This window comes from Bos javanicus, chromosome 6 (genome assembly GCF_032452875.1).
Source record: "Bos javanicus breed banteng chromosome 6, ARS-OSU_banteng_1.0, whole genome shotgun sequence".
Taxonomy (NCBI): Eukaryota; Metazoa; Chordata; class Mammalia; order Artiodactyla; family Bovidae; genus Bos; species Bos javanicus.
This window is the reverse complement of record NC_083873.1, coordinates 31208631-31236258: the sequence shown is the minus strand read 5'-3', so window position 1 is coordinate 31236258 and position 27628 is coordinate 31208631. Positions and strand designations below refer to the sequence as shown.

Below are 27628 nucleotides of genomic sequence, written 5' to 3'. Positions count from 1 at the left end.
CATCTGCTACAATCATAGTAGTTTGCAACCCCTATCTTTTAAGCTGCTGTATGGATTTTGTACTTTTCCCCAAATCTCCTGTATTCACTACCAAAAGCCTGGACTTTTTGTCTCCCAGGATAGCTTCCCTTGACTTAGAATTTTCGTTGCTACAACTGAAGCATCTCAGGTGATCTGGGACAGTTGTCACCCTAGTTAATCCATTTGAGCTTGCAGGACGTTTATGAGCAGTTTTTCTTTCCATTCATCTGGTCAGTTTTTTGATTGAAAAATTGAGGTTTGTTTGTAGTCACATAAATCTTTTCAGACTCACAGGTTGAATTTTGTCAAGTGCTCTTTTTATTCTTCTTTTAAAATTGGAAACTTTCTGTCACTGCAGTGTTATTTCCCCCAAATATGTTCTTCTTGTTCAGCTTCATCTTTCCATTCACTATACAAAGTTATTTTTCTTTGTCAGTTCATGGGGACTCAGGTTAGATTGTTGGATTATCATATTTATTGGCAGTCTTGCTAACTGCAGGTGAAATGTCCTCTCCTCCTCATAGGCCAGCAATAGAGAAGAGAGTGATTCACAAATCCTTCTTCTAAGGCACATGGAAGAGGCAGTGGGTTCACCAGTCTCCTGTTCTGTCCCAGGCTCCAAGACTGGGAGGTCTCTGCCAACCCACTTGACTCCTTCCTGACCAGTTTAAAGGCAACAGAACAGATATATTCATGAGGACAAATATTTAAGGAAGAGGACAGGAGAACTCAAGGACCCCAGATCTCTGTGAATCAAGCATTCACTCAAACTTGTTTCTTCATTGCCTTCCCTAGAGGTCCCACTGGTTTTCCCAGGCACTCGCCCAGCCTGAAGAGGAGAATTACCAGTTCTTTTGCACACACAATTATCCAGAACCACAAGCCCTACTAGCCTTCTATCTTCGGACTCTAGCAGCCATTGGTTTCAGGAGGAAGCTGTCACTGACGGGAAGGAAACTGGGTTTAGTTTTCAAATTCCAAGAACACTTCAAAACACCATTAAAAAAAAAAAAAAAAAAAAACCAGCATTCTAGTAACCTCAAAAAAGAAAAGCAGAAGAGTGAGAAGTAGACTTACTGCTTCTTTTCTAGGTTAAAGAAGATGTTTTATTAATAAGCTGATATTTATTTTAGACATATTCATATTTTTCTTGTGAACATTTGTGCCATGTGATGACTATTTTGGAGCACAAATTCAAATTTCGAAATAATACAAGAGAAAATATAGTAAACCAACAATTAAGGCAGTAAACAAAACCATATATATTTTAGAAGTCAGTGTTAAGTGCTAAAATATGGAGTTGAGCATGATTTATTGTGCTGGATAAATTCAGAAGACCTGATGAATGATGTTAAATTATTAATTTGCCCAAAGTGGGAGAGGCTACCACCTAGAACCATATGTCATAAATATTAAAGCTATCCCATCTAAAGGACTTCTGTGGGCAATGAATTATAAGGACCAGTATAGATCAATGCTGGGTTAATCATAACTCTTTGTGCCTGTAATTCACAATAATTTTATCCCCCACCAACCATGAGTTTAAATTGTAAAGAAGTTAGCAGCTTAGAGCGCAAAAGTAGCATTTATTTCTCCCACATTGTTCTCAGGCCTTTTAATTTTTATTTCATGAGCAAAAATAATACAGTTCCAGCCTTCAGCCTTCATTTTAATTATAAAAAGCCCTGCTTCTGTTTCAATCCTGAAAATCAGAAATGCTTACATAGCAGTAGTCACAAAATCAACAGGCTTAAGGGCTCTGGAATCACATAGAAACCAGATTATTTTCATTCATTCCAGTGGTTTTAACAAATAAGCAACCTGTTTTTTAAAGCTTGAATCTTGTTCATCTTAATAGTGTGATCACATAGAAGTTGCATTCTTTCCATGGCTCTCTCTGGCTGCACACTGTGTTGAGTTATTTTTATTTATGTAAATACTATTTCTCCAACTAGATAGGCTGTGCCTTGAAGACAAAGGCTGCTATCGCTCAAATGTTTTTGCATTCCTATGGCAAATATCTCCTGGGAATTTATCTTTAATGTAGTGAAAAAGGCAAAGAAGGTGGCCTTGAGCTTCAAGTTCCAAATCTACCGCAAATAATTGCTACAACTCAGAGCAAGTTTCCTTACCACATCTATGAATTAGGTATCGTATCAGCTGCCTCACAGTATTGCAAAGAACACATTTATGTGTAAAGGTATTTTTAAGAATGAAAAAAATGCTTTCTAAATGTTAGCAACTGTCTATGGCCATACCACCCTGAACGTGCCCAATATCATCTAAATGTTAGCCATTATCATGAGAAAGAAGTGGAGGAGAGAGGGAAGATATTCCTTCTTCAGTAAAGGGAATTCTTTTCTTCCCCTCTGGTTTAAATGTCATCTTTCCATAATTATTTCCACCGAATGTTTTTTTAATAAAAAGAGATCATCATCACTGTCCCTCTGTAGCTATAGATTTTGAAGTGAACTTTGAAGGAATTTGATAGATTAAAGACTTATGTGAGAAAGGATATAGTGTCCTAATTAAAACCAAGGTAATTGGGGTAAAAAGTAGTGATAAGTGTATTTGCTTGCGGCTTGGACTCCTGCAGTTATTACAGGAGAATGCTGCCTAATAAACTGAAAAGTGCTTTCAGCATTAGGTCATGATGGAGATGTGGGTACAGGGACATTCAGGACAAGGGCATTCTTCAGAGGAACAGAAATATGCCATAATCCACAACACAGTGACGAGCACAGGTATAGGTTTTACTAAAAATAATTTTCCCACTTTTCACTTTACATGGCAAGAAATGCAAATATTTGAGAAAATAACATTAAATGTTTACAGTTCTTCACCTGACAAACGGAAAATTCCAGAAAACTGGAAGGTTAAAAGAGTGTGCATGAATAAGAAATGGTCACCAAAGACTATCTCTGTTCAATCAGTTAAGCATAAAAGATAAGGAACTACAATATTTGGGGTTTTCTTGTAGTTACCATAATATTTGAGCAAATTGTGCTGACTTCCTCAATGACAATTAAGTTCCCCTTGCTTTAAACTACTTTAACACGTCAAGCTTCTTCTGTGGAACTTACCACAATATACTTTGTGTTACAGCAATTTAGTGTTTGATTTATCTCCACTACTGAATTGTAAACGGCTTGAGGGCAGAGGCCCAAATGTTATTCATGTTTACATCCCCTACAGATCCCTTCAGGATCTTAAAAGTAATGTATATCCATTCATCTGTCAATGGACATCTAGGTTGCTTCCATGTCCTAGTTATTGTAAAAAGTGCTACAGTGAACACTGGGGTACATACATGCATCTCTTTCAATTATGATTTTCTCAGGATATATCCCCAGCAGTGGGATTGTTGGGTCATATGGTAGTAGTTCTATTCCAAGTTTTTTTTTAAGAAATCTCCATACTGTTTTCCATAGTGGCTGTATCAATTCCCAACAACAGTGCAAGAGGGTTCCCTAGATTAATAGATACAAAAGTTGTGGTACATATATATAGTGGAATATTACTCAGCTATAAAAAAAATGTATTTTAGTCAGTCTTAATGAGGTGGATGAACGTAGAGCCTATTATCCACAGTGAAGTAAGTCAGAAAGAGAAAGACAAATATTGCATATTAAGGCATGTGTATGAAATCTGGAAAGATGGTCCTGGTGAACTTATTTGCAGGGCAGTCATGGAGACACAGACAGAGAACAGACTTGTGGGCACAGTGGGGGAAGGAGAAAGTGGGATGAACTGAGAGAGCAGCATGGAAACATACACATTACCGAATGTAAAATAGAGAGCCAGTGGGAATTTGCTGTGTGACAGAGGGAGCTCCACCCAGCGCTCTGTGACAACCTACAGGGGGTGGGGTGGGGCGGAAGATGAAAGGGAGGTTCAAAAGGGAGGGGACATACGTGTACCTGTGCTGATTCATGTTGATGTAGGGCAGAAACCAGCACAATTTGTAAAGCAATTATCCTCCAATAAAAACATTATTTCAGAGTAATACATAATTATTAGTAAAATGAAATTCAAAGAAAGATTTCTGTAGAAATATTGTAGAAGTGGAACAAAACCTAGCTTCTAGCATGATCTCAGTACTGAGAAATCCATCACAAGCTTTTGGCATCTCAGCCCTATTATGAGGACATAGGTGTTGAGTATCGATAGCTACCATTGTCTGTCAATCACTACAGCATTCTAGGGACCAGGAAATAATACTGGAGGTAGATGCCACTTTGGATTCCTTTCCTTTTTTACAAACAAGGCCTGAAATGTGTTGACATGGATACACTTTTGCCCTCTGGTTTGACCTGTATAAATTACTCTACTGGCATGGAATTCACTGTAAAATAATGACCCATAGTTTAGCTGCTTATCCAAACATGACCTCAACAACAAAGACTAGTTGAAAATTTTTAAATAATATCCATCACCTATTCAGATGACTTGAAAATTCCCATGCCAAACCTTCAATTATTATTCTGTTAAAAAGTGATTTTAGGTTTTGTCGATGAGTATTTTCTAGATAGTTTTAATTTAATGGTTAAAAATCATGTAAAGGACAGTGATTGTATGTTTCAGTAGATGAAAAAGGCCAGGGATATTTTTAAAAGCTAAAATAGTTTGGGTTACTATGCAACATTTCAAGGGCCTTGCTGTAGGCTATAATCATACTGTTTTAATGGTTCTCTTTTTAAAATGCATTCATAATGCTTTGTAACATTAGAATTACTAGAAGCATGTATATAATGGCAATGATAATGTTACTGTACATTTAAATGGAGCTCTACAGTTCACAAAGCAGGAACAGCAATGCTAGAACACTTTTCTAATAGCAAAGCAATATGTCTCCAACTGGGGAGGTCCCTGGATGGTTGTAAGGAAGCTGCAAGGGGATCCAGGAGGGGTAGCTGCTTGAAATGGAGGAAAGTAGCAAAATCAAAGTAGGTTGCTAGAGAAGGCTTCAAGGCTATCTCTCTTGTAAGTATAGACCCAGAAAGTTAAAATGACCGATACAACAGTTGGTGATGAAGGGAAACAGAATAAGCCACTCCAAAATATACAACACTGACATATTATTTTGAACTGCAAACACTTGAAAAACAGCAAATGCAGGGAGAGGCTTTCTCTGAACTGCTTTTATTTGCCTAAAGATCAATCTTCTGAAAGTAACTTAATCATCATAAATTCTGTCTTCGAGAGTTTCATCATCCAAGGAATATTGACTCATCACAGAAGAGATCGGAAGTCAGCACCATACAACTTTGTCACCAACTATCATACTACCCTTCTATTCTTCTGAGGGTCTTTGCTAAAAATCATTTGTGTCTGTGCCTAGTCACTCAGTCGTGTCCGACTCTTTGCAACCCCTTAGACTGTAGCCCGCCAGGCAATGATACTGGAGTGGGTTGCCATGCCCACCTCTAGGGAATCTTCCCAACCCAGGGATTGAACCCAGGTCTCCCACATTATAGACAGATTCCTTTTACCGTCTGAGCCACTGGGAAAGCCCAAGGAGGAGGGGATCTTCCCAACCCAGGAATTGAACTGGAGTCTCCTGTGTCTCCCGCATTGCAGGCGGATTCTTTACTTTCCCCAAAATGACCATAACCCCCTCCCATTCCCTATTTAAATAGTATTGCATCCTGAATTCCAAGCCACTTCTTTGAGTTACTCAATTTTCCCTGGACATCTCCCTTGTATGCACAAGGCACACATGTCGATAAACTTCTGTTTTTCTCTTCTTAATCTGCCTTTCATTATAGAGGTCTCAGTTAAGAACTCCTTCCCTAGTGTAATTAATGCAAAAGATCAGAGATAGCAAGGACTTCGGGCTGACTATGCAGATACGAGTAATCAATACAGAGGGAACTTAACCAAGTACTTCCCCCCTCCCATACTAATATTGCAAGAATCTATCAGTTTTTATAATTATATCAAGCCTCAAGTTCAAAAATTCTTCCTGATTATATTACTCATTTTTTTTTCAAAACAATTTTATTTAAAAATTGTGGTGTTCATAAGATTGTCTACTATCAAGATTTTGTACCCCAGGTCTCAAACACCAAACGTTCCAATGCAGTAAATTTAGGGTTGGGTCTGGAGTTTACATTTTTTAAGACAAGAATACAATGGTAATTCTAATTCTAATAGCATCACATTTTAAGGAGCACTGAACCATAGTACCTGACATATTGCCTAGGGTACAGGAGACACTCCATGAATAGTTGCAATGACTTATTTATCTGTTTTGAGATCCCATGGGTTTGGTTGGGGTAGTTCACTCCCAAAAAAAGTATCCACTGTGCACAGTAAACTGGTCTGAAGTTTTTAGACCATATTTCATGCAAAACTTTTTATCAAGTATCTGATATTAGCCTGACCTAAGCAAATATATATAAAGGCAGTATAGTTGTCCTTCAGTATTTGCAGAGGATTATTTCCAGGAACCCCCAAATCCAGGGTTCTTTGTATCCCCTGTATAAAATGATGTAATATTTGCATATAACTTACACATATCTTGCCATATACTTTAAGTCATTTCTAGATTACTTTTCATACCTGATACAACATAAATACTATGTAAAAAGTTGTAAATACAGTGTAAATACTATGTAAACAGTTGCAAGCATGCAGCAAATTCAACCTCCAACTTAATCTGGGATTAATCTTTTTGGAACTTTCTGGAATTTTATTTTTTGAATGTTTTCTGTCCATAGTTGGGTGAATCCATGGGTGCAAAACCCATGGATATAGACGGCTAACTGAGTTAAGGTGGCTTCCCAGGTGGCTCAATGGCAAAGAATCCACCTGCCAATGCAGGAGCCAAAAGAGACGCGAGTTCAATCCCTGGGTCTGGAAGGTCTCCTGGAGGAGGAAATGGAAACCAATCCAGTATTTGTTCCTGGAAAATCCCACTGACAGAGGAGCCAGGTGGATTACAGTCCACAGGATCTCAAAGAACAGACACGACTGAGCACACACACACACACACAACTGAGTTAAATATATTAAATATTTACTTACATTTTCTTCCCCTATATTTATATTTGAATGTCCCATTCTTTTTCCAATATAAGATTTTTCTAGTTTTGTGGATTTTTAAAATTTTGATTCTTTGTTCATTTTAATTAATGTATTGCACTATAGGAATTTATTTTGTATATAATGTGACTGCAGTCATGAAATTAAAAGGCGCTGCTTGGAAGAAAAGCTATGACAAAACTAGACAGCATATTAAAAAGCAGAGACATCACTTTGTCAACAAAAGCATCACATTGTATACAGGACATCACTTTGTATAGTCAAAGCTATGGTTTTTCCTGTAGTCATGTGCAGGTGTGAGAGTTGAACCATAAAGAAAGCTGAGCACCAAAGAATTGATGCTTTCAAATTATGGTGCTGAAGAAGACTCTTGAGAGTCCCTTTGACTGCAAGAAGATCAAACCAGTCAATCCTAAAGGAAATCAACTCTGAATATTCATTGGAAAGACTAATGCTGAAGCTAAAGCTCCAATACTTTGGCCACCTAATGCTAAGAGCTGACTCATTGCAAAAGACCCTGACAGTGGGAAAGATGGAAGGCAGGAGGAGAAGAGGATCACAGAAGATGAGATGTTTGTATGGCATCATTGATTAAATGGACATAAGTCTGAGCAAACTCCAGGAGATAGTGAAGGACAGGGAAGCCTGGCATGCTGCAATTCATGGGGTCACAAAGAGTCAGACTTGACTGGGCTACTGAACAACAACTTGTACTCTCCAGGATTTTCTACACATATGGTCAGATGATCTGCAAATAGAAATAATTACACTTCTTCCTTTCACATGTATACAAATTTGAGCGTTTTTCTTTGTCTAATTACTCTGGCTAGAACTTCCAGTACTATATTGAATAGAAGTGGTGAAAATGGACATCCTTACCTGTTATCTTCACAGATGCTGGAGCAGAGTCCACAGGGAAATAGGGCTGCTTTTAGGACTGCAGCCAGGACCACAGTGGGCCAGCTGGCCACTGGGGTACATGCCTCCTTCTGAAAGCATCCTATATCAGCCTTAGACTCTGCCTGAGTTTTTCAGCAGAAAACTGGGTCCCCAGCCTCCCACAAAAGCACTTTTGTTTATGGATGGCTACTACATTGATATTTTTCTAGGGATATGAAGGCCCTGGTGGCTCAGATGAAAAGAATCCTACAATGCAGGAGACCCGGGTTCTATCCCTAGACTGGGAAAATCCCCTTGAGAAGGGAATGGCTACCCACTCCAGTATTCTTACCTGGAAAATTCCATGAACAGAGAAGCCTGGCAGGCTGCAGTCCTTGGGGTTCCAAAGAGTTGGACACAACAGAGCATCTAACACACTTGAAGTGGGGGGAACTTCCTATTCACCCATTTTGTTAACATCATTCCCTCTACCTATACTTATATATTTTTTTCTTTTTCCCTAATCATATTTACCAAAATATTGCTTTCCCCTCACATAAGTAAATAAGCAAACAAGCAAATAAACACACTGAATATTTGATTTAATTATTCCATCTATTTTATGAATTTAGTTTTATGTTATATATAATAATTTTCTAAATTAACTTTATTAACATCTGTTTTTATTTTTGTTAAATTTGTAACTTATGAGTGATTACTAATAGAAAAAAGGGATAATCATTGAAAGATATTATAAATAACCCAGAAGAAATCATGTTCCCTATATGGTAATAGAGAAGGTTGTATAATTATTTTTTTTCCCTCATTACAGCACCTACCAAGTTTGACTACAAGATTACCATAGGTCACACTTGACAACAGATTAACTTAGAAGGACATAGGACAAGAAATCTTGCCAGCCAGGCAGTGTTAGCTATTTTTCTTCAATATGAGTTGTACTTACAGAATTCATTTAGAGTACAGGTCACAGACAGGAAGATAATACCCATGTTGGGTGGTACAAAAGCCTACCTGGCTTAGAAGCCTAATAATCCAAAGGAACCAATATCTCTTATAACAACTCCAAAAACAAGCACAATTTCCAGGGTCCTGAAAGACACAAGGCCGGCTGTATAAGGATTACTGCACTCAAAGAAGCTCAGAGACATGGCTTCCTTCCCTGCATTTACTGTTCTCCCAGTTCAGATGACATTTACTACTCAGGGGTCATTTTACTATAAGTGGGGTGCCTGGAAACATAGTTAACATTCCAACTTCATTGCATTTCCAAGAGAACAGAGCTATAAATTAACCAAAAGCCAAATTCTAATTCAGAATAGGTGTTTAGTTTGAAATATAGGCCCTATTATTGTTTACACTGTTAATTGTATGGCAATGTAACATTTTTTTATCCTGTCTATATGACCGAATTCCAACCTTAAACCTTTTTCCTCTCATGTTCTTCATATTTGCACAGGTGAAATATGGAAATTATGCTTTTGTGTGGGATGCAGCTGTATTGGAATATGTGGCGATCAATGACCCAGATTGTTCCTTTTATACCATTGGGAATACCGTTGCTGACCGAGGATATGGAATTGCATTACAGCATGGCAGTCCTTACCGGGATGTTTTTTCACAAAGGTAAGATTTGTGTGCAGTTCAAATAAGAAGAGAGAAAATATAGAAAAAGAAAATTTACTTGGTTACTCCATTTAGTTTATTACATTTTGTTTCTTTATTTGGAAAACCACAATAAACAACAACATAAAAGGGAAGTTATGAATGGTTCTACAATAAAACATTCATTTCCTAAAGCATGTACTAAAGTATTATTTTCCCATTAAAAGGGAAAAGTTATTGCTGCATATAACTAGTTATTCTCAAAAAGATGATATAGAAAATAAAATAAAAATGTAGTTGAGTTTAGTCTCTGAATTTTTAGGGACTAAAAATGTCATAAAGTAAGCAAAATTAATTCATTTCTAAAAACCGCAAAGCATAAAATAAACTTCAGGACCAAGTTAAAATTCTGAAGCACATGCTGATAGGGATGTTTCCATCTCAGTTTTGCAAAGGGAAAACGTGGGAATTTTAGTCTTGTCATTTGGTGTCAAAGTACACATGAAACTTTGTCATGGAAATTTAGGAGACAATTTATTAAGAAGTTATATTCATCCTGAAATCAGAATTTTCTGTGTTATTTAAGAAAGATTTTCAAATATATATTTTGGATTAACAGTGCAGATGAGAGTGTTGAGCCTGAAAGGTATTTTAAAAATCACTGCATTTTATTCTATCTACTACCAAACAAGCTTGAACCTAAAAGAGTGTAATATCTTTCAGGTAGAAGTATGTCCCATTTGACACTGATACTTCGTTTGGTTTATTACTAGATATTCTTTAGGTAAAAGCCAGACAAAAGAGAGCAGTACTGGGTAGTAGTCTAGGTAGTACTAAGGCCCCAAATTTGAGTTATATTCCCCCAAATTTCAAGATAACAAAAATCTAGGTATTTAGTGTTTAACAGAACAAGTCAGTAGTTCAAATATTTGTTGTGATTCTTCTGTTAGCTACTAAAAACCTAGATATCTCTCCTTATCAGCAAATAAGGATGTTAAATCAACTCTAAGGTCCTACATTAGTCACCTTTTCTGTGTAGCAAACAACCCAAAGTACCAATGACTTGAAAAAAGCTATTTCTCATTCATGGAACATAAGGACTGTGATTTGACTGAATTCTGCTGTGAGTTGTGGGTCAACTGCAGGTCCCTGTACAGCTTCTTGTCCCAGGGACCAGGTCAGAGAAGCAGTCCTGTCTGGGATAAGTTGTTTTCATTTCAAAGAGAACTTGTGAAAGAGGCCAGCAGAACCCTGGCGCCTCCTGCGCTTCTTGCATGAGTGTGGCATACATCACCTCTGCTCACAGACCACTAACTAAAAAGAGTTTCATGGCCAAGCTCTGAATCAGTGGGGTATGTAAATATCAGATCAGATCAGATCAGTCGCTCAGTCATGTCCACCTCTTTGCGACCCCATGAATCACAGCACACCAGGCCTCCCTGTCCATCACCAACTCCCAGAGTTCACTCAGACTCATATCCATCGAGTCAGTGATGCCATCCAGCCATCTCATCCTCTGTCGTCTCCTTCTCCTCTTGCCCACAATCCCTCCCAGCATCAGAGTCTTTTCCAATGAGTCAACTCTTCGCATGAGGTGGCCAAAGTACTGGAGTTTCAGCTTTAGCATCATTCCTTCCAAAGAAATCCCAGGGTTGATCTCCTTTAGAATGAACTGGTTGGATCTCCTTGTAGTCCAAGGGACTCTCAAGAGTCTTCTCCAACACCACAGTTCAAAAGCATCAATTCTTCAGCACTCAGCCTTCTTCACAGTCCAACTCTCACATCCATACATGACCACAGGAAAAACCATAGCCTTGACTAGATGAACCTTTGTTGGCAAAGTAATGTCTCTGCTTTTGAATATGCTATCTAGGTTGGTCATAACTTTCTTTCCAAGGAGTAAGCATCTTTTAATTTCATGGCTGCAGTCACCATCTGCAGTGATTTTGGAGCCCAGAAAAATAAAGTCTGACACTGTTTCCACTGTTTCCCCATCTATTTCCTATGAAGTGATGGGACCGGATGCCATGATCTTCGTTTTCTGAATGTTGAGCTTTAAACCAACTTTTTCACTCTCCACTTTCGCCTTCATCAAGAGGCTTTTTAGTTCCTCTTCACTTTCTGCCATAAGGGTGGTGTCATCTGCATATCTGAGGTTATTGATATTTCTCCCAGCAATCTTGATTCCAGCTTGTGTTGCTTCCAGTCCAGCGTTTCTCATGATGTACTCTGCATAGAAGTTAAATAAACAGGGTGACAATATACAGCCTTGACATACCCCCTTTCCTATTTGGAACCAGTCTGTTGTTCCATGTCCAGTTCTAATTGTTGCTTCCTGACCTGCATACACATTTCTCAAGAGGCAGGTCAGGTGGTCTGGTATTCCCATCTCTTTCAGAATTTTCCACAGTTTACTGTGATCCACACAGTCAAAGGCTTTGGCATAGTCAATCAAGCAGAAATAGATGTTTTTCTGGAACTCTCTTGCTTTTTCCATGATCCAGCGGATGTTGTCAATGTGATCTCTGGTTCCTCTGCCTTTCCTAAAACCAGCTTGAACATCAGGAAGTTCACGGTTCACATATTGCTGAAGCCTGGCTTGGAGAATACCCTACATAAAGGGAAGAGGGAAGTAAATAACTCTGAACAATAATATAACTTACTAATGGTCCTTTCTGGGGACAATTTTAAGTGTAAGATAACAAAAATATACATAAATTGGCAAGTAACATATTAAGGTATAAATGAAGTTTATCAATTAAAGTGTATTTATGATGAGTATATACTAAGGGAATCTACTTGAAAATCACTTGTGGTCTCAGTTTAGTTCAGTCGCTCAGTGGTGTCTGACTCTTTGCGACCCCATGAACTGCAAGCATGTCAGGCTGCCCTGTCCATCACCAACTCCCAGAGCTTGCTCAGACTCACGTCCATCAAGTCGGTGATGCCATCCAACTATCTCATCCTCTGTCATCCCCTTCTCCTCCAGCCTTCAATCTTTCCCAGCATCAGGGTCTTTTCCAGTGAGTCCGTTCTTCTCATCAGGTGGCCAAAGTATTAGAGTTTCAGCTTCAGCATCAGTCCTTCCAGTGAATATTCAGGACTCTTTTCCTTTAGGATGGACTGGTTGTATCTCATTGCAGTCTAAAGGACTCTCAAGAGTCTTCTGCAACACCACAGTTCAAAAGGATCAATTCTTCGGCGCTCAGCTTTCTTTATGGTCCAACTCTCACATCCATAGGTGACTACTGGAAAAACCGTAGCTTTGACTAGACAGACCTTTCTTGGCAAAGTGATGTCTCTGCTTTTTAATATGCTGTCTAGGTTTGTCATAACTTTACTTCCAAGGAACAATCATGTTAATTTCATGGCTGTAATCACCATCTGCAGTGATTTTGGAGCCCAAGAAGATAAAGTCTGTCACTGTTTCCATTGTTTCCCCATCTATTTGCCATGAAATGATGGGACCGGATGCCATGATTTTCATTTTCTAGCTGGAGATAAAAGACCTTAGCACATGAAACAATGAACAATACAGACATTTCTATAAATATGTACTGATGTTTATCAGTATTGCTTATTTATACTGGGTTAAATTGTGCAGTTGAGATATTGAAAAAATTGAATTCCATACAGAATAAAGAGTTAATCCAAGGAAATATAAATGAAAGGTCTTCAAAGGATGTGAACCTTGGACTTGACCTTGAAAGAATAGTAGAGAATAATTAGGCTGAAGGAAAAAAATGAATTCTTGGAGAAACAATGAAAACAAAAGAATAGAAGTGGGAGAGATCAGAATGTACTGGGTAACAATAAAGACATCAAGTTAATCCGAAAGAAAATTTGAAGTTTGAAATTCATATTGTAGGCTACAGGCGGCTACAGGCGGCTATTGTTCATTCTGGAGCCCGGGGTAAAATGGTGATGATGATATTTAAGGGAAAGTTAATCTAGTTTTGATGTGAAGGATGGATTTCAGCAAAGACTAAAACAAACCAGGATGCATAAGGTAATGAAGGCTGATCTAGAATGGGGCCAAGGGAAATGAGGAGGAAGGACCAAGTAGAAGAGATGCTTCTGATCAAAAAGGCACACCATTATTTCTAATAAATATAGAAGAGAGAATGGAAAGCAAAACGGAATGAAGGGGATGCCAGGATTTTATGGTATAAGCCCAGCAGAAAAGTTTAAGGGATGCTAAACATAAACCAGGTTTTCAAGAAAAAGATTGTTTATTCACTAGCTGCAGTTAATTGGCCTTTTCTTCACTACAGATATTTTTTGTTTCTATATTTGATTTCTAGGTCTTTTATGCAAAACAAAAAATGAAGCCAATAAAATCACTACACAAACATAATAGCAATTAAAGAAATGTTTAATCAATCACACCAAGTGTTCCATTTCTTACTATCCCTGTGGCACTTTACCTTATGGAGATTTTAATTCTGGGTCAATATCTTTCAGTGATCTACTGGAAAACAATATTAAGCATTGAGCATTATTTTTCCTTTGTTTGATTTGCATTATGGATGCTGACAGTTTAAACTGTCCTTTTCTGTGGAGCTCCTTAATAATGACACTCTGCATCCTGGTTACCTGGACATCTGGAAGAAGAGAGAGCCAGGAAAGAAACATAACCTGGCTGCCTCTCTCTGTACACATATGCCATGTTAAGCTGCCACCCAAACTCTCCCCTGGAACCCAGAAAACGTCTGCATTCATTCCCTTTCATTCTAGCCACTAGGGAAAAGAGAACTCTTTTTTATTAACTGATTTAAAAGTTATAAAGACCATCACACTTAGTAATTGTGTTATACTTTACAATTACTATAAATAGTTTTAATACAGCAACTTATCCTGGACCACTGATTACACTGAATCACTGATTGCTCATGTGACTATATTCAATGAAATAATAATATTCACAGTGATTTTTAATAAGTAAATACTAATTAGTTCTCAGGTGACTATGCTCCTGAACCACAGATATAAGATATAAAGTACTTTAATATGTAATAAATATGAATATCTTAAATAAATATTATATAGTGGTTTAGTAACTATATTTATAGTCTGCTATCTGACCAATATCTTATATGCTTATACAACTTCAGACCAATCACATGAATGTTGTGTATTTGTTTATTACATACTTACATATTAGTGCACAGCTGTTAGTCTACAAGTACATACACTGAGTGAATGAGCCTGAAGTTGGCAAGCATCCTCTTAGGCACCAGCGTCATGGGTTGTAGTGACACGCTCACTTGTACAGTTGCATGTGAGTAGACGTGCAGAGGACCAGTAAGTGCTACAATAGATGACTGTAGATTTGGATGGAAGAGTTTGTTTCCTGTTGTTGTTCAGTGGCTAACTCGTGTCTGACTCTTTGCAACCCCATGGACTGCAGCACACCAGGCTTCCCTGTCCTTCACAATCTCCCGGAGTTTACTTAAACTCATGTCCATTGAGTCGGTGATGCTATCCAACCATCTCATCTTTATAGCTCTCTTCTCCTGCCTTCAATCTTTCCCAGCATCAAGGTCTTTTTCGACAAGTTGTCTCTTCACATGAAGTGGCTTCAGCTCCATTACTTTGGAGTACAAATACCAGGTAACTTGGAAGCAGAGTCCTAGTGTGGCCAGTAATTTTTGTAATGATTTCTCTGAAACTATTTGTGCATCAAATGTTTTGTGTGGCCTTTGTCTTATAATAGTTCTTAGTGTAAGAAAATCATCAAAAGTTGTTACATTAAAGATATTTAAGAATGGAAGAGAACTGAATTTTTCACTGATATCATTATGCCATTACTAAAATTAATTCCAGTGTATCTTAGAACCTTAACCAGTCATAAGGCTAAAAAAATAACAAAAAATATTTACTGAGGATTTAGTACAAGTGCACCTCTGTTTTCAAGCCTTAGGGGGTGTCAAGGAGTCCCTTTTTGCCTATTGGCTACTAATCCTTAACTTTGGGAATAGAACCACGTAGTGGCACAAAAACAAGGACATATTTCAAACTACATCGAGAATGATTGTGTTGAATTCATGGGTAGTGGCAAAGATGCATAAACAATATCTCAACCACATCACAGAGTTTCAGAATTTTTAGAAATAGAATGAGCAGTAGTTCCCTTTTCAGCAGGGTTGTAACTAATCCAAAGGGGTACATGATTTGCTCAGAATCACAAAGAAATCAATAAAACTGGAAATTGTTCGATTTTTTTTACTTCTGTGTTTAGTTTTCTGGTGATTATGCACCCTGTCTTCCCTTATCTTTCTGTTAAAAGCTTACAAAAACAATATAAAATATACTGTATAATGCTTACTGGGTACAAGACCCTGGTTCTTACATGTAGCAGTCTTTGAGGTAAGTACTATTATTATCCTCATTTTATAAACACAGAAACTGAGATCACAAATCTTTTGGGTATTAGAACTGAGATTTAAATCCAGACAGTCTGGCTACCAAAATTGACATACAGTTTTAACAAGCTGTGGTTTTTTGTTTGTTGTTTTCTTCTGTGATCCAGTATCTCTTTATTGAGCACAGATTAGATTTACAGGACAGGTTTTCCGTATCACATACTCTAATTTGTCAGACTAAAAGCTATGTTTTAAATAAACACTGAGAGATTGCTCTCTTATTCCTCTCTCCCTCTCTCCCTTAGGGCCACAGAATAGATTAATCATAATCTTTGATTTATAATATATTTTCATTATTTGTCTATAATTGACTATTTTTGTTTCATTTTGAGCTCCTTGGATATAGGCTTTTTCCTAGTGCCTATTTCATGCCTACATAGAGTAAGCATTCATTAAATATTTGAGGAATTAATAAAAGACCTATCTAACTTTATGCTCAAAGATCATCCTATTTACTTGTAATCAAATATATTGAATATCTATCCTTTGTGCTCACTTGATATTTAAAAAGTCTTCTATCCTCTCATCAAAATAATTTTCTTTTTATCTTGATTTCTCCAATGTTTTATATAATGAGTAATAAAAGTTGAAAAGAAAACAAACAGCACAGCTCCACCTTTCTTTCTACTGCCTACTGTAAGAAATTTTATGCGTCCAAGAAATTTTATGCATCCATTCCCAAAAGAAAGGTAGAAAATATTCCTTTAACTAAAAAGCATAGATCTGTAATCCTTTTATTTTCCAACTTTCTAAGCCCTTTGTTCCCTTTCCAGAAAGAGAAAAAAGCAACCTCCATTGATTGCCTATTAGCAGCTCCAGAATCAATCACCAACTGGCTTAAAGCTCTCTACTCAGTTGGCTGGAAGGATATAACCAGAAGCCAAGGAGACAACTGTTTTCCCTTTTGACATGCAAAATATATACAGTCCTTCTGCTCTGAAAGCAGCGGTGATATTCTCAAGATACTTCTGTTGGTCAGTCATTTAGTCATGTCCGACTCTTGGCGACCCACAGACTGCAGCACACCAGGCTTCCCTGTCATTCACTGTCTCCCAGTTTGCTCAAATTCATGTCCATTGAGTCTATGATGCCATTCAACCAGCTCATCCCCTTCTCCTCCTGCTCTCAATCTTTCCCAGAGTCAGGGTCTTTTCCAATGAGTCAGCTCCTCACATCAGGTGGCCAAAGTATTAGAGCTGCAGCATCAGTCCTTCCAATGATTATTCAGGGTTGATCTCCTTGCTGTCCAAGGGACTCAAGAGTCTTCTCCAGCACCACAGTTCAAAAGCATCAATTCTTCAGCACTCAACCTGCTTTATGGTCCAACTCTCATATTCATACAAGACTACCAGAAAAACCATAGCTTTGATTATATAGACATTTGTTGGCAAAGTGATATCTCTGCTTTTTAATGTGCTGTCTACATTTGTCATAGCTTTTCTTCCAAGGAGCATCTTTTAAATTCATGGCTGCAGTCACTGTCCACAGTGATTTTAGAACCCAAGAAAATAAAACCTATCGCAATTTTTTCACCATCTATTTGTTATGAAGTGATGGGACCAGATGCCATGACCTTCGTTTTTTGAATGTTGAGTTTTAAGCTAGCTTTTTCACTCTCCTGTTTCATCTTCATCAAGAGGCTTTTTAGTTCCTCTTCACATTCTGCCATTAGGGTGGTATCATCCATATAACTGAGATTATCAATATTTCTCCCGGCCAACTTGATTCCAATTTGTGCTTCATCCAGCCCAGATTTTGCATGATGTACTCTGCATATAAGTTAAATAATCAGGGTGACAATATACAACCTTGACATACTCCTTTCCTAATTTGGAACCAGTCTATTGTTCCATGTCCGGTTCCAGCTGTTGCTTCTTGACCTGCATGCAGGTTTTTCAGGAGGCAGGTAATGTGGTCTGGTATTCTCATCTCTTTATGAATTTTCCATAGTTTGTTGAGATCCACACAGTCAAAGACCTTAAGGTAGTCAATGAAAGAGAAGTAGATGTTTTTCTAGAATTCCTTTATTTTTTCTATGAGGTATTATTTTTTTAATTATATATACAGTTGACCCCTTGAACAACGTGAGTTTGAACTGCACAGGCCCACATATATGTGGATTTTTTTGTTATCCAATAAACACTATAGTACCACATAGCTCAATGTTGCTTGAATCCAGGGATGCAGAATGGCAGACATGGAGGAACCTCAGATAAGAAGGAACCTAGGATGTATCAAATTTGTATATAAATTTGATACTATGAGGAAGGTCAGTGCTTCTAACCTCTACTTTGTTCAAGGATCAACTGTATACATAAACACTTAAATATACACACAAATACATACACACTGTGAAAACCAGCTGGTTTCATCACATGCACATTTTCTGTTCTAGATGAAGAAAAAGATAGTTTAGATGCGCTATTTATATAAAATAAGAAAAGAAGATGTTTCAGAAGTTGCAAAACCAGGGGGATGTCAAAGGTTCACATTCAAGGGGAGATAGTAGAAGAAAATAATAATATATGTTTATACATACATTTTTGTTTAATATAACATACATTTTAATATTTAAATGAAGGAAAATATTTTCTTTTCTCATATAACATGCATATATTAAACAAAGAATAGCCTCTAGAAACCATTGAAAGGAATGTAAATAGAAATGTAGAAACTACTATTCCTAGCTCAAAGCACCTCCCCCACTTTAAAACATTTGTTTTAAATTTAGAATGCTGAATTTAGGGAACATCAACAAAAGAGAAAAAAATTAGGTAGTTTTTTTGTCATCTTTTCTGTTTTGTGAATCCTGATGGAGCTATTTTTATGACTAATATCCTGTGGGCTTTACCAATCACTTTGCTGCTTCTAGTGGAGAACCTGTCATTTACATTTCTTTTAGTATTTGGTCAAAATAAATTTGAGTATAAGTGCAGTTGATATTTCCAGTTTGTGAATGTTTCAAAAACATTTATCGTATGTGCACTATATGATTTGCAATCAGTTTTATTAATCTCATAAAGCAGGAGCAAAATTTTAAGAAAATGATAAGACTTTGCACTTAAGAAGTATGTAGTATTCTCACTGATGAATACAAACCCGGCATCAGACAGTGCAGTCCCATGGAGTAGATTCTGAAGTGTTGCATGATTCTGATTTCCTTGTACTTACATCACACTGCATTTGGGGAACACTTCAGCCAAGGTATAAGAGAGTGCCATTTATAAACAAGCATCTTTATTAGACTTTTCTGAGAAAAGTACTGAGGTATAGAGAAGATAAATGACTACTGCAAGGCACAGAGCAGTATTTCAGTTGGATAATGAGCCCACAACATTGGACCAAGCTGCTTTGCAAGAAGCAAGTTGGATTAGCCTTTTTAAAAAATAAGATTTGTGCCATTTTTGGATCTCAGTAAGTATCGCTTCATTCAAAAGGCAGTTGTTTTGCAAAGAGCACAGTTATTAGAGTGGTATAAATTTGATGAGAAAGAAGGCTGGGTTTTTAACAAAACATTACAGAACTTAAAACGATAAATGTGTATTGCACTTCAAAGCACACATTCATGCACACACGTGGACACACGTACATACACACACACTCATCCCCTCCAGAGTCAATTATAAGCCTCTCTCAAAAGCACCCTTATTCCATTATACTTACACCACAGTTTTTCTATTCAAACGACCCCATTTTACTCATCAGACTTAGCCTCAAGACATTTTTTACTGTTTTCAAAATTCATTCTCTTTTAAAGGGAAAACTTGATGTCACTGAGGATAATAAAAAATGTGTTCTTTCTTTATAGACCCTTAAAATATTTTAAGCAGAGTAACAACATGGGATTAAGCACATGAGCTGTCATGATAACTATGTTGATAGAAGAAACAAGAGAATGTAAGACATGAAGAAACTTTGGCGTGCATTTAGATGAACTCCCTAATTTTACATCTGTGAAACCAGGAAGGGAAGTTGGGTGACCCGCCCAGAGTCTAACTTTGGCCAGAACATGCCCTGGGGATGACGAGTCCAGGCAGCCAGTCCAGTGTTCCATCCCCACCCTGCCAGTTCTCTTTGTTACAATTTTTATCTCTAAAATTTACTAGTAAAATAAATGTTTTAAGAAGCCCATTTACATCTTACATAAAGGAGCCAGGAGTATTACTTAGTAAATATACTTAACAGAGTCGCAAACATGACTAGTACATCTGTTTTTAAATTACCATTTCTTTATAGACATATAGAGAAAGTAGCACAAAAGATGGATAGAATGCTATGGATTGTGTTATCCTTAACTTATAAGCTATACCATAGCCAAAAATAATAGCTAACATTCATTAAAGACTTACTATGAGCCAGCCAAGTGCTACATAAGTACCCTAACTGTAGTAAGTCATTTAATCCCCACAATAGCCATAAGAGGTAAATACCATCATTAACTTCCTTTTATAGATGAGGAAACTGAGTCACAGGAAAGATTAGCAATTTTCCAAGGTCATAAGGCTAATAAGTGACAGAGCCAGGTTTGCACTCATGCTACTGACACTATACTGCCCTAGTCCTACTCCCAGAGCTCTAATCACATGCTCCTCTGTGAACCAGGGTAACAAGTAACCAAAGTGTCTTCATGCCTGCTCAGGTAGCTGCCTTCTCTCACATTAAGATGCTGAATGGCATTTTAGTTTACCCAAAATTCAGGTGACTTTCAGAATTTTAAGCATCATGCCAACAGGAAGAGTCTCCCAATAAAAGGGGACAGATCCATTTGAAATTGAAGCTACTTTGCATCAGCTGATCAGAAATAAACAATAAAAGTTTTGAAAATTGAAAGCTGTGGGAAGACACTGTAATTACTTTCTCTCCCTCTTATCTTCTTTTGCTACAAATAGCTGAAGACTGTACTTGACCAAAACTTTAATCTTTCCTTCATGGAAGTTTTCATTCATCATGACTTTTTAATTGGATGAATCCATAATTGCCTTTTATCTATCTCATTTCATAGTTCTTTGAGCAGCTCAAAAAAACTAACTTCGTAATTGGCCAGACTGACTAATTACATAATGAACACTTACTAACATGAAACTAAGCCTATAGTAATCCCCTGGTATCCACAGGGGATTGGTTCTAGGACCCGCATGAATACCAAAGTCCATGGATGCTCAAGTTCCTTATATAAAGCGACATACTGTTTTCAAATAGCCTACACACATCCTCCCATATACTATCTTTTCTTTTTTTCTGTATACTTTTTCTGTATAATCATCTCAGGATTATTTATAACACCTAATACAATGTAGATGCTATGTAAATAGTTGTAAATAAAATGTAAATGTTATGGAAATAGTTGCTGGCATATGGTAAATTCAAGTTTTGACTTGGAGAACTATCTGAGAATTTTTTTCAAATTTTTTAATCTTTGATTGGTTGAATCCATGCATGTAGAACCCACGGATACAGAAGGCTGGCTGTACTATTTCTAGAACGAAATTACGGCTAAGATAAAAATATAAGATTTCCATATTCAATAACATTTATGAGTCTGTATAGTCTAGAATAATGTCTAACAGAGGCACCAATGATTTTTGTTCTACTGAATATAGTTCCTTGCTTTAACACCAACTTCAGAGATTTATCTCAAAATGTGCATTCATTTTTTTAAATAATCCACTCTACATCTATTATTTTATGAAGCTATTTATGTTTGAAATAATGTTAGTAAAAAAAAAGAAAGAATGTTAGTGACTATTTTAAATGATTGAAATCCAGCATGTTTTTATTTTACATATTACTAGTCTCAGAAAATGTACATAAAAATTATGCCTTGATGATATTCTTACCAACGTTTCGTGGTGACTTATGGAGACATGATAGAAGGTGTGATGGAATTTCTGTTCTGATAAGATTCTCAGTCTTTTTCCAATACAATGTTTTCTGTAGTAATATTTTTATTCTGATCATTTTAGTCAACTTTTCATTTCTTTTCTGTTAATTAACCAAGATCTCTCCAGGGTTAACATAAATCAAAGTGTGGTGGGATTTTTGTTGACAAGGTTCTTGGTCTTTTTCCAATGGAATGCTTTCCATAGTACTATTTTTATTCTGATCATTTTAGTCTACTTTTCACTTCTTTTCTGTTAATTAACCAAGATCTCTGTAGTACTTCCTATAAAAGTCAGCATGACCCTTCTCGGCAGTCTTTCATATTCCTTGAGCTAATCAACACCAGTTTTACTAATATGAACTTCTTCTGTGTTTTTTAGCAGCTGCAGAAATTTGCCAAACAAATTACCTCCCAGCCAAAATATATTCAGTAGAGTGATGTTGAGTACTTCATTAAGACTGATGAGAGAGAACACAGCAGAACCCAGGGGCTCTGAATATCAGCCAAACCGTGTGGATTATTATGATATGGGGAGTCATTGAAGAATTTAGTGAAGACTAGCCAGAATCAGAAGTACGCTTTTTGATTAGTTGAGAAAGAATGTGTGCAATGAAATAGGAAAGATATTAACTAGAAAAAAGGATACCAGTAGGGAGCCATTACTATGTCTATAATATAAATTCCAAGAATCCATGGATTTTTGTCTGCGTTATTCAGAGATTTCTTCCAAGCATCTAGAAAAAAATCCTACCACATGGCAACTATTTGATAAATATTAGTTAAATGAATGTGTAAATGAATCACTAAGGAAAAAGGAAACCATGTTTTTGTTGATCAGTTGCTCAATCGTGTCCCAACTTCTTGTGACCACATGCACTGCAGCATACCAGTTCTCCCGGTTCTTCACTAGCTTCCCGAGTAAAACATGACCTAAAGACAATAGAAATGAAAGGAAACAGAGAGATATTCTAAGAGCAATATCAACCATCAACTAGACACAGAGATGAAGGAATGGGCAACCAAACATGATTTTGAAAACCTTTGCCTTGCTTGAAGACGGGGGAGTTTTTCTCAGAAAAGAAGCCAGAAGAGAAAACTGATTTGAGAGTGAAAGTGCTAATTTTGATCTAGATATCTTGAGTTTGAGACACTGGAAGATGATGCATCCATACAGGGAAATGTAAAGACTAAATGTAAAGCATGCTAAGTCACTTCAGTTGTGTCCAAATCTGCGACCGTATGAACCATAGCCCACCAGGCTCCTCTGTCCATGGGATTCTCCAGGCATGAATACTGGGGTGGGTTGCCATGCCCTCCTCCAGGGGATCTTCCCACCCCAGGCATCAACCCCGCATCTCTTGCATTGTCTCCTGCACTGGCAGGCAGGTTCTTTATCAGTTGTGCCCTGGGAAGCCCAATGTAAAGACTATGACATGCAAATGACAATACAGGGTGTGAATTTGAAGGAGAGGCAGGAAGGATAGATATGGACTTGGGCAAACTCTTCACTAAGGTATTAAAGCCAGAGACATAGCTCATGGAAAGGGTACAGAGACAAAGGAAAAAAGGTTGAGGCCCAAACTTGCTTTCAAATGTCCCCTTTTTGCTTTCCTCTCCTTTCCTTTCCACAGTCACAACCTAATTGAATCGCTTAGTACATTGTGTCATGATTATCCTTGCTCTCCAAACCTATTCAAATTGCTTTAATGATTTCTTTTTTTACTGAAGTATAGTTAATTTACAAGGTTGTTGTATTGGGCTTCCAGTTATTTTCAAGTATACAGCAAAGTAATTCAATATATACATAGACCTATACGAGTATTTATTCTCTTTCAGATTTTTTTCCTTTATAGCTTATTGCAAGATGTTGGGTATAGTTTCCTCTGCTATATAGAGTAGGTCCTTATTTTTTACCTGTCTTATGTACAATACTGTGTATATGTTAATCCCAAACTCCTGGACGGAAGAGCCTGGTAGGCTGCAGTCCATAGGGTCGCTAGAGTCGGACACGACTGAGCGACTTCACTTTCACTTTTCACTTTCATGCATTGGAGAAGGAAATGGCAACCCACTCCAGTGTTCTTGCCTGGAGAATCCCAGGGACGGGAAGCCTGGTGGGCTGCAGTCTATGGGATCACACAGAGTCGGACACGACTGAAGCAACTTAGCAGCAGCAGCGGCAGCAACCCCTATATTCCCCGTTAGTAACCATAAGCTTGTTCTCTCTGTTTGTGAGTCTTTTTCTGTTTTTTAAATGAGTTCATATTCAAATCTTATGTATTCTTTGTGTTCTAGCTCCTAACCAATCCTCAGCATAAGTTTTCCTTAGCAAACTCAGCTCTACTCAAACCCTTCACTGTGTTTCTATAGTTTATCTTCTGTGCACCACATATGTCACTTTTTTGTTTATCATTTCTTGTGTTCATATTTTGGCACTACAAGTATGTTCTAAGTTCTTCACTTGCAAAGAATTGCAAAAGCTATCTTACACCTTTTTAAATTTTCTATAATAAATAGTTATATAGGACATATTCAGCAAGTTCTCAAGTAATGTTTGAGAGTGGGAAGAAAGGTAATCCTCTTCTTGCTTGCAAGTTCTCACAGGCAACTTACTCCAGAATAGGATTCATGTTTATTCATTCAACCAACAAATATTTGTTAAGCAGCTACTTAGTGATTAATACTATTTTGTTTTTCTAGAGATAAAATAATAAATAAGAATAACAAGTTTTTTGCTTTCCTGGAGCTTACATGATACTGTAAAGTTGAAGGAAAACACATAAATAAGAAAGCAAATAAGTGGGACAATTTCATGTTAGGAAACATGCCGTGAAGAAAATATAAAAAAGAGAGGTAATAAAGATGAATCTGTGTGAGGAGAGTCACAAAAGACCTTTCTGAGGAAGCAACATCACATTACATCCTTGAATGTAAAATGTGAAGGAAGAGTATTATGTGCATCAGTCCATTTCAGTTCAGTCGCTCTGTAGTGTCCAACTATTTGCAACCCCATGAACCACAGCACGTCAGGCCTCCCTGTCCATCATCAACTGCAGGAGTCTACCCAAACCCATGTCTATTGAGTCGTGATGCCATCCAACCATCTCATCCTCTGTCGTCCCCTTCTCCTCCTGCCCTCAATCTTTCCCAGCGTCAGGGTCTTTTCAAATGAGTCAGCTCTTTGCATGAGGTGGTCAAAGTATTGGAGGTTCAGCTTTAGCATCAGTCCTTCCAACGAACACCTAGGACTGATCTCCTTTAGGAAGGACTGGTTGGATCTCCTTGCAGTCCAAGGAACTCTCAAGAGTCTTCTCCAACACCACAGTTCAAAAGCATCAATTCTTCTGCGCTTAGCTTTCTTTATACTCCAACTTTCACATCCATAAATGACCACTGGAAAAACCATAGCTTTGACTAGATGGACCTTTGTTGCCAAAGTAATGCCTCTACTTTTTAATATGCTATCTAGGTTGTTCATAACTTTCCTTCTAAGGAGTAAGCATCTTTTAATTTCATGGCTGCAATCACCATCTGCAGTGATATTGGAGCCAAAAACAATAAAGTCAGCCACTGTTTCCACTGTTTCCCCATCTATTTGCCATGAAGTGATGGGACCAGATGCCATGATCTTCGTTTTCTGAATGTTGAGCTTTAAGCCAACTTTTTCACTCTCCATTTTCACTTTCATCAAGAGGCTCTTTAGTTCCTCTTCACTTTCTGCCATAAGGGTGGTGTCATCTGCATATCTGAGATTATTGACATTTCTCCCTGCAATCTTGATTCCAGCTTGTGCTTCCTCCAGCCCAGCGTTTCTCATGATGTACTCTGCATAGAAGTTAAATAAGCAGGGTGACAATATACAGCCTTGACGTACTCCTTTTCCTATTTGGGACCAGTCTGTTGTTCAATGTCCAGTTCTAACTGTTACTTCCTGATCTGCATACAGGTTTCTCAAGAGGCAGGTCAGGTGGTCTGGTATTCCCATCTTCAGAATTTTCCAGTTTATTGTGATCCACACAGTCGAAGGCTTTGGTATAGTCAGTAAAGTAGAACTAGATGTTTTTCTGGAACTCTCTTGCTTTTTCGATGATCCAGCGGATGTTGGCAATTTGATCTCTGGTTCCTCTGCCTTTTCTAAAACCAGCTAGAACATCTGGAATCACGGTTCACATGTTGCTAAAGCCTGGCTTGGAGAATTTTGAGCATTACTTTACTAGCGTGTGAGATGAGTGCAATTGTGTGGTAGTTTAAGCATTCTTTGGCATTGCCTTTCTTTGGGATTGGTATGAAAACTGACCTTTTCCAGTCCTGTGGCCACTGCTGAGTTTTCCAAATTTGCTGGCCTATTGAGTGCACTTTCACAGCATCATCTTTTAGGATTTGAAATAGCTCCACTGGAATTCCATCACTCCCACTAGTTTGTTCATAGTGATGCTTCCTAAGTACCCCTTGACTTCACATTCCAGGATGTCTGGTTCTAGGTCAGTGATCACACCATCATGATTATCTGGCTCATGAAGATCTTTTTGTACAGTTGTTCTGTGTATTCTTGCCACCTCTTCTTAATATCTTCTGCTTCTGTGAGGTCCATACCATTTCTGTCCTTTATTGAGCCCATCTTTGCATGAAATGTTCACTTCGTATCTCTAATGTTCTTGATGAGATCTCTAGTCTTTCCCATTCTATTGTTTTCCTCTATTTCTTTGCATTGATCGCTGAAGAAGGCTTTCTTATCTATCCTTGCTATTCTTTGGAACTCTGCATTCAAATGAGTATATGTTTCCTTTTCTCCTTTGTTTTTCACTTCTTTTCACAGCTATTTGTAAGGCCTCCTCAGACAGCCATTTCACTTTTTTGCATTTCTTTTTCTTGGGGATGGTCTTAATTCCTGTCTCCTGTACAGTGTCACAAACCTCCATCCATAGTTCTTCAGGCATTCTGTCTATCAGATCTAGTCCCTTAAATCTATTTCTCACTTCCACTGTATAGTCATAAGGGATTTGATTTAGGTCATACCTGAATGGTCTAGTGGTTTTCCCCACTTTCTTCAATTTAAGTCTGAATTTGGCAATAAAGATTTCACGATCTGAGCCACAATCAGTTCCCGGTCTTGTTTTTGCTGACTGTATAGAGCTTCTCCATCTTTGGCTGCAAAGAATATAGTCAATCTGATTTCGGTATTGACCATCTGGTTATGTCCATGTGCAGAGTCTTCTCTTGTGTTGTTGGAAGAGGGTGTTTGCTATGACCAGTGCGTTCTCTTTATTATGTGCATCAGTTCAATTCAGTCGCTCAGTCGTGTCTGACTCTTTGCGACCCCATGAATCGCAGCACGCCAGGCCTCCCTGTCCATCACCAACTCCCGGAGTTTACTCAAACTCACGTCCATCAAGTCGGCGATGCCATCCAACCATCTCATCTTCTGTCATCCCCCTTTCCTCCTGCCTCCAATCCCTCCCAGCATCAGGGTTTTTTCCAGTGAGTCAACTCTTCACATGAGGTGGCCAAAGTATTGGAGGTTCAGCTTTAGCATCATTCCTTCCAACAAATACCCAGGACTGATCTCATTTAGAATGGACTGGTTGGATCTCCTTGCAGTCCAAGGGACTCTCAAGAGTCTTCTCCAACACCACAGTTCAAAAGCATCAATTCTTCGGTGCTCAGCTTTCTTCACAGTCCGACTTTCACATCCATACATGACCACTGGAAAAACCATAGCCTTAACTAGATGGACCTTTGTTGGCAAAGTAAT

General features: G+C 37.8%; 1 protein-coding gene across 1 annotated transcript in view; it reads left to right on the top strand.

The window, feature by feature from the left end:
- Positions 1-27628, top strand: part of GRID2 (glutamate ionotropic receptor delta type subunit 2) — a 1602175-nt gene that overhangs the window by 1450138 nt on the left and 124409 nt on the right. Inside the window, exon 14 of the mRNA XM_061419669.1 lies at positions 9425-9591. Within this exon, the coding sequence (XP_061275653.1) occupies positions 9425-9591 (167 nt within the window). The remainder of the gene's footprint in view (positions 1-9424; positions 9592-27628) is intronic.